General features: G+C 42.2%; 2 protein-coding genes across 2 annotated transcripts; both read left to right on the forward strand.

Annotated features, from left to right (window-relative positions):
- The first annotated feature begins 173 nt into the window (after nt 1-173).
- vsig8b (V-set and immunoglobulin domain containing 8b) lies at nt 174-2113 on the forward strand. Its single transcript, XM_034540784.1, has 7 exons — nt 174-189; nt 236-405; nt 598-799; nt 991-1143; nt 1244-1366; nt 1568-1706; nt 1796-2113. The coding sequence occupies exons 1-7, from the start codon at nt 174-176 to the stop codon at nt 2037-2039; spliced, it is 1047 nt and encodes a 348-aa protein (XP_034396675.1). The 3' UTR covers nt 2040-2113.
- A 3357-nt stretch (nt 2114-5470) lies between these two features.
- LOC117735882 lies at nt 5471-6454 on the forward strand. The gene has a single exon (XM_034540785.1). The coding sequence runs from the start codon at nt 5471-5473 to the stop codon at nt 6452-6454; it is 984 nt and encodes a 327-aa protein (XP_034396676.1).
- The last annotated feature ends 1771 nt before the right edge of the window (nt 6455-8225 follow it).

Here is an 8225-nt window from a genome sequence, read left to right on the forward strand (position 1 = left end):
TTTTACTTCTATTCCGGCTCCAAATCCTCCTCAGTTTGACTTAAGATGCCAATTAGTCTCAGATCAGCACTTACTCCACTCTGAAACTGTTTACAAGCACAAGCCCAGAGCTGAAATTGGAGAAATACATGTGCAGTTGAGGGAGAGATCATTTTTTTCTGTATATTATATGAATGTCATTTGGCTTGGGTAGAACACTATGCAAATCTGACGTGAGGTTTTTCTGACCCATCAGATGTGACGGAGGCAATGCAGGTGACGTCCTCAGGGCCACAGACCATTAAAAAGTCTGAGGGGGAGACCGTCATCCTGGGATGCACCTACACCCCCGGCACCGAAGACACGGGAGAGCTGGACATTGAGTGGTCCTACGTCAACCCAGACATGACAAAGATAGACACACTGGTAGGTGTTTGAGGGCTGAGAGGGATGTTGTTTTAAAATCCGTCTGGGAGGTTTGACAAATTACTACAGGAGAGCATTCATGGTTGATTCATTAAACATGCAAGAGTGGGGGATTTTTACCTTTGCGCTCTGTTAGTGGGTAAACCTGCTTTTGAAGAAGTGTTATCACTCAAACCCATCTTTGCATCTCAGATCGTGTCATATACAGGGGGCAAGATGTACCAATACGGCAACGTTGGGGTCTCCAAAAGGCTGAAATTCATCGGGGACCCCAAGCAGGGAGACGCTTCCATCTCTTTCGCTGATGTGAGGTTCTCAGATGCGGGCACCTACAAGTGCAAAGTCAAGAAGGCGCCGGGTGTGGACATGAGAAAAGTCTCTCTGGTGGTGCTGGGTGAGGAGGAATTTGTACTGGTTTTACCAGTTTGTTTTCTCAGCCGTCCCATTCTTAATTTTAACTTTCACTCTCCTTCATGAGGAATGTGGAGGCTCTCCATACTTCATATTGTTCCCCTCTTGCTCACCTCTAATCCTCCAACCATGAACTAAAGCATTGATGTGTTTATTTATTTTGTCTTTCGCTAGTTCCCCCATCAGTGCCAAAGTGCTGGGTTGAAAGCGGAGAGGAGAAAGGTGGTCCTGTCTCCCTCCGCTGCAAATCCTCTCTGGGATCCACGCCGCTCAGTTACACATGGAAGAGGGAGAGTGGAGGTGTCATGCCATCTACTGCAACCCAAGGTGAGGATGCATCTTGGATAAAAAGGCTTTTCTGTATTGCTTTCATGATGCTGTACTTGAATAAAGAAACTTGTACTGAGTGCTCTTTTCTTTCATTAAGACCCACAGACCGGGGAGCTGTTGATAAAGAACCATACAGACGGCAACATCGGAAGTTACATGTGTGAGGCACAAAATGAAGTCGGAAAAGCACAGTGTAAATATGCGCTGCATGCATACAACCGTAAGTCATCGACTCTTGAGCAGGCCGACTTAATACTCTTGCATCTCGAAGGACGCATTTTGTTCTGTATGCTTTCCGGTATTTGCTGCAGTCTGTCGGTGAGCGTTGTAAAATGACATGCACGCCTTTTGTTAAAGCTGTCATAACAAAGACGCAGAGCTGCACCTGTCTGACCCGAAAGCACCGTGTCTTCTTTTGCAGCTACCAATAAGGCGGGTGTCATAGTTGGAGCGGTGATCGGTGCTCTCCTGCTGCTGCTCCTCCTCCTGCTCCTCATCTGGCTACTGATCTGCTGCTGCCATAAGCGTCGCTATCAGAAAGAGGTCGCGAACGAAATAAGGTATTGAACAATTTGAAACATCCATGAAATAGTCTAAAACATGAGGATCATCTGATGGAGACCTGTGACCTGGTGACTTGTTTTCTCAGGGAGGACGCCCAGGCCCCGGAGAGCAGACCCACCAGCAGACCCACCAGCAGAACCTCCAGCTTACGCTCGGTGTTGGCGTACCGCACCCACCCTGGGGTGCAATACAGCTCTGTGAGGAAAAACCTGCCCAGTGTCAGGGAATCAGGCCCCAGTCCCGTCTACTCTGGCATATCACAGCCAGCTATTGCAGGGAACGGCCGTCCTTCCCTCAAATACGACCATCAATTTGGATACGCTGTGTAACTACACTCCAAATGCCTGATAGACTTTTTTTTACTTTTAGTATAAAACTACGCCTTCTGAAGTAAAAAAAAAAATTAAAATTAAATTGTAAAAAACTTGTAACATGTAAATGATGTATATATGACAAAAAGTTCAATTGAATATATTTAACTGGAGAATAATGGGGTTGGAATTAAATCTTAGGTGGGAGCCCTTATCCAAAACAGAAATGTACAACTGGTTGACTTTCATAATGCACTGGAGCATCACTGCACATCACCGCTTTTCATTGTTACATAGATTTAGCTAAAACTGTATGTAAAATGTATATATCAAAAGACTTTTATTTTTACTTGTGCCTTTTTTTTTTTCTTTTTTTTTTTTAATATGTGGACAATAAAACATTTTTAACTGAGTACTATCTTAATCTCATTCAGGGCTCACTGAGCAGCCAGATTTGTGTGCCGTGGGTCCATCGTTTATTGCTTTATGGGCTGACACAACACAATAGAACAACATTTAAAACACATCTCCCACTCCCAGAATGTAACCATCTCTCAAAAGATTGAAATGAATGAAATTAGGCATTTTGTTTTGGCATGTGATTATATAAAAATAAATGACCTAAATTGTTGGAGGTTTAAATACAGTTTAATTTAAAAAGTGCATTGAAAACAAAGATGGTGCAAAACTTCTGTCTGTTTTCACAAATTGGAGACTGACAAAGTCATCCAAATTACAATGTTGTGGACTTGACTTGAGTAGGGTTCTTAAAAGCTGCCTTAACTATATCAACCAGAAGGTGTGTGTGACTTGTGGTTCAAGGACCTCTTGGGGTTAGGTTCTAACTTTTATGGAGACAGAAGTTCTGGTGTTTAATTTGATATTAAAAATAGGAATCTTTCACCAAAATGTATTATATGATTTACTGCAGAACTCACTTTGCCGAAATTGAATTAAAACTGCTTAAAACAAAATATTGTTCCGGTTTCCTTTTCAACACAGGGTTATGATTACCTTGGTAATCAATGATGCACCAACATCACTCGTAGACTGTTTAACAGTCGTGAAAGTGCGTGGAAACATTGTAGAGCTCAAAGTAGAACAGATTATGAATGCATCTATTGCCTCAGTGCATGCTGGGACGGTTCTCAACACACCTACCACTCGTAACCACAATCACATGATCAGCATTCAGCCAATCACATTAATACTGCTCAGTTTCAACTCCCACTAATTCAGCTCTTATTTCAAAATAAGAGTGTACTGCTGCACAAGATAACTGAATCCAGGATTCGCAAATCAATCCTCAAACTGCTTTCAAGTCACCAAAGTAGCTGGATGAGAATAAACATGATTCATTTAGCCCGATATATGCTTGTTCGCCTGAATTAGTTAAAATACATTTCCAGAACAGGGCCAAGGGCTGTTATGAATAAATATAGATTCAAACTATGAGCTACTCATGACTGAAGTTAATTTTGCCTCTGATCCTCTTCTGCGTATTTGCCTCCTGGAATTGTTTTCATTTGCAGAACAAAGTGCTGAAAAATAGCCTTTTATGTATTGTATGTTTCTCCAAAATGTTTGGCTCAGCAGTCAGTGAACTAGTTATTACTCAAACAGCTAGTTGGAGCGCTAACCTGCAGCCACGCTCAGGACCCAGAGTCAGCACTGCGGCACCATTTTAAGACAAGCTCTCTTTTAGATGAACTTTTCTTGAGAAGTTGACGAGCAGCTCCCACAGCCACACACACAAACAAACACACACACACACACACAAACAAACACACACACGCACACACACAAACAAACACACACACGCACACAACATGTTTACCATGTGCCTCTGCAGTGTTTGCCTTTGTCACTTGTTTGCCTCACATGGAGACAAATTGAAAACCATGTCTTACTCCATTCAAATTTGTAAATAAATGCATATCCATGAGTAGAATCAGTTCTCTGTATACAAAAGCAAGAGGAGCGAACGCAGATGTGTGCTTTGAACCATGGATAAGCTGTGGAAATACTTGCCTGGCAATCTTATGTAGAAACCAGGTCATTTCTCCTTTTAATAATACGTTTCTTAGATGGCAGAACCTCTCACAGTGTTGGCAGAGTGTTCTTTTACGTCTAGATTCAAAGAGTTTCTTCATCAAAATTAGCTTTTTTGGCTTTTGTGCAAACAGGCGGCGTCTGTCTTTGAAATTTGGCTTTGGATCATCTTGGAATGTTTGGTTTGAAAACAACTATTTATTACAATTTAGATTTAGCTAAGTTAAGGTGTTATTCATAAAGAACATGGCAGAGTACCATGATCAGTTTTAAATACTAATGTAATTACAATAAAACAAGCAAACCAAAATATAAATGAAATATAAACATTATTATTTCAATGTCAATGGCTTGTTAAAGTCTTTCTACAAAGTCAGTTTCCTTGACTGTACAAACTACGGTGATATGGTGGCGCATTAGAAAGGCTCCTCAAGGTGATTCACAGGGGATTTGCTTTTCTTATCAAGTAAATAGGTGTGTGTGTGTATGTGTGTGTGTGTGTGTGTGTGTGTGTGTGTGTGTGTGTGTGTGTGTGTGTGTGTGTGGTTTGGTGTTTGTAAATAAATGGCCCAGCCTCAGGAATAACCATTTGCATGCAGAGTCCAGAGTGTGGTCTGCGGATTGGCTGAGCTGTAATGCTGCGCTGAATGACATACAGTAAACTCACCGGATATTCATAATGAGCACATATCCTGAACACCCTGTGCCAATGCAAATACACGGTCACCACTACCTGTGGTCATAACTAATGCAAATCATATCCCAGGCCGATATATAGATCCCAGTCAAGGAACACGCAAATCAAAGGATTTCACCTTGCTGAGAGCATTGTGCAGACAACTTCAAGCTATAGGGATAAACAAAATAAAACAAAGGATTATTCTATTGCAGCCAAAGACATTAAGTCAGATGTATTGGGATGACTAGCAGGCACAGAAAGTGTAAGCAGATTCAGAGTGATGAAAAGCCTCATCCAACCCATGGGACTTTCATTTAAAGGTAAAAATGGATGTTTCTTAAACCCTAATTGCTCTAACCTTCTTACACTTGCACTTCATTTTGTTTTGCATTTGGCCGTCCATATTGTAAATGTCACATATATTATTAACCACAATAGAGATCAAGAATAAAGATGTTAATTGAGCCTACTTAGATCGTTTGTATGTATTTAAGAAACGTAAAATGTGTAAATCTTTTTCCCCCAGGCCACACCACCAAAGTGAAATGAAGAATCCTCTGGGTTGGAGTGTGTGTGTATACCTTTTTGTCTCCTTGTCATCTGTTTGATCAAAGCAAAAGCAAAACACTTCCGAGCCCCACACACGCTGCTGAGTGCCACGCCGTGGAATAAGTTATTCTCACACATCGCAGATGTGTTTGCGGTAAAGATTATCATAATGCACGGGGCAAATAAACTGTCCCTCTGGGTAATGACCGGCCTGTTGGCCGTCACCACTGTCTTCTTTAATGTTTACATCTTTTTGATGAGTCTGTGGAACTACAGGCAGAAAAAGAAGTGGAGTCCCAGTGAAACCATCATCCTGGCTCTGTCGCTAGCCAGCGTGGCTCACCAGCTGGTCTGTTACTTCTGGATGACCATGGTTGAGGTGGACAGTAAGTGCCTCATCATGGAGATGCCCTACGCAGTCATGCTGCTTATAATCTACAGCCTCAAGTTCACCATCATGTGGGACACCAGCTTTCTCACTTTCTACTACAGCACCAAGCTGGTGAACACACCCAATCAATGCTACACACAGATCCAGGCTGCCATCCTCAAACACGTGAGCTTAGCTGTGTTTCTGATCCCTCTGTGCGGCTTGGGCACCTGCATGCCGATGCTGGTGGTCTTTCACTCTGACTCTGTCAACGTCACCATCGCGAACAGAGACTGTGGGGTTTTAATCCCCGACACCCCCTCTGGTAAGGCCTACGAAGCCATGTATCTGATCCTGGCTGATGTGCTGCCAGGGGTGCTCATGGTGAAATGCTGCGTCTCCATCTCCATCCACTTGGCAATCCATCTCCGCCACATGAAAGCCAGCACCAACGGAGCCCACGGGCCAAAGCTGGGCTCTCAGATGAGGGTGATCCAGATGGCGTTATCTCTAGTGGCCGTCTTCATCCTCTTCCTCGTGATAGACCTGTATGTCAACTACCAGATATCGGTGAACCACGAGAACATCATCACGCTCACGTTCTTCTTCACGTCCATCTACACTACAGTCACCGCCGTGGTGCTGATCTACGGAAAAGGGACTTTCTGGAAAGCTCTGATACGCGAGTTCAACGTCGGCCTGGATGAATATCCGTGTTTGTCTTGTCTGAAGGTGCCTGAACAAAAGGCCAAACCCAGCACTATTGCTAATGGTAAAACCTGAGAAGCTATTGTGTGCTGAAATCAATTGGTTATTGTCTGAACTTATTTAAATCTTTGAAGTAACATATTCTTTGATCTTTTGTGGTAGCAATTACATAAATGACTAATGTCCTGCTTTATCACCATCAATTCCAATGTCTTTCATCAATAAGGTATTTGAGCTTTAGCCATGTTAGAACAGCAGAGCTGTTCAAGTGATTCACAGCGGCCATGTAACCAGCTTTCCTTCCAAATCACACGCTCATCAGACTGCATCTATGAGTATCAATATTTCAGTAGAACAAATAATGGTCAGGCCTGTAAAATAGATCCCAAAGCGTGGCTGCCTGGACATGATGTAACTCAGCACCCATCTAAAAATGTTAAAAAATACATGTGACCGTTGTGAGAGTACAGAGCATATTAATAAAACAAGAAAGCACACAGTCTGAATTCTTTCTTTCTTTTTTTTTTCATCACAGAGGTTTTAAGAGTTTTTCCTGAGCCCGGTTGCAGATAGTTTAAACTGCGCACAGGGACCACAGGAGCCTGCTTATGACTGGAATGTTGCCAGTCCAAACTCCTGCAACAGTTCAGAGAAAAAAAAAAAAAAGAAGCTTTATGGCCACCTTCTCTCGCGTATCTGTTCATCGGTCCTCAACAGAACGTGTGCACGTCTGTGCCCCACAGCTCCCGAGTGTGATTGTGTGTGACTGCAAACTTTTGTGTGGGTGTGAAGCTGGGCGTTCCTGAATAGTGCACTACCAGCAAACCTTCCCTGTGTAAATAGGGTTTAAAAAGAAGTCAGCAGACCTCTTCGCAAGAATCCATTAGATCTCGCCCCCTGGCATCACCAATTGAGGTTCAAAGCAGAGATACAATAATGCAGATAATCCCACTCCACACAGAAGATGGAGATGCCTCCTGCGGCTAAGTGGACAAAAAAGGAAAGGGCACATCCTCCTTTGATGCGGGGGAGTTAAGTTGGCCTACGAGGCCTTGGCTTCCAGCTGTCTCTGTTGGAGGCACTTGGGCTGGCATGACAAGTGCAAAAACAATACAGTATGATAACATACTGGCTAATATGGATGCAATAATGTAATACAAAACAATCATATTATTCCAACTTAATACTTGCTCGGGAAATGGCAGTGAATAAAGTATTTAGATCCTTTTCTTAAAGGGGACGTTTACGTTTATATTCAGATTCATACTTTGGTTTTCTACTAGAACATGTTGACATGATTTAATAAGTACCTGGTACCTAGTACCTGATTATTTAAGCATCCCTCCTAAAAAGTGCAGTCTGCTCTGATTAGCATGCAATAGAAATATGGTGCACCTTTGAAAAAGATAGTTCTCAAGCTCATCAGATAGTTCTCACTTAGATAAAATAACCACATCTCAATGGCTTGTTGAATCAACCACGTTTTATGATGTAGGCAACACTTTGAATGTATATAAAAGTAAAAATACAACAATGTGAAACATTGTATTACAAGTAATAAAAACAATTAAACATTAAATGTACTGAAAGTATTAGGTACCCTTCTGCAGAAAATGCCTCCCCTGTGACATTGTCAACACTGTTCCATCCACGTTCAAGCATAATTTTACTGAGTGTAATTTGTAACCTTAACTAGGTCCACCCACACAGTAGCAGACTCCAGATTAGGTCATCGAGTTAAAAATGTCATAAAACAAATCTGACTGAATAAATCAAATGAAACCATGTGAGAACTTTAGAGGGCAAATGTCTCTTTGGTGGAACTGCTAACACATCTGACTGATTA

This window comes from Cyclopterus lumpus, chromosome 9 (assembly GCF_009769545.1).
Source record: "Cyclopterus lumpus isolate fCycLum1 chromosome 9, fCycLum1.pri, whole genome shotgun sequence".
Classification (NCBI taxonomy): Eukaryota; Metazoa; Chordata; class Actinopteri; order Perciformes; family Cyclopteridae; genus Cyclopterus; species Cyclopterus lumpus.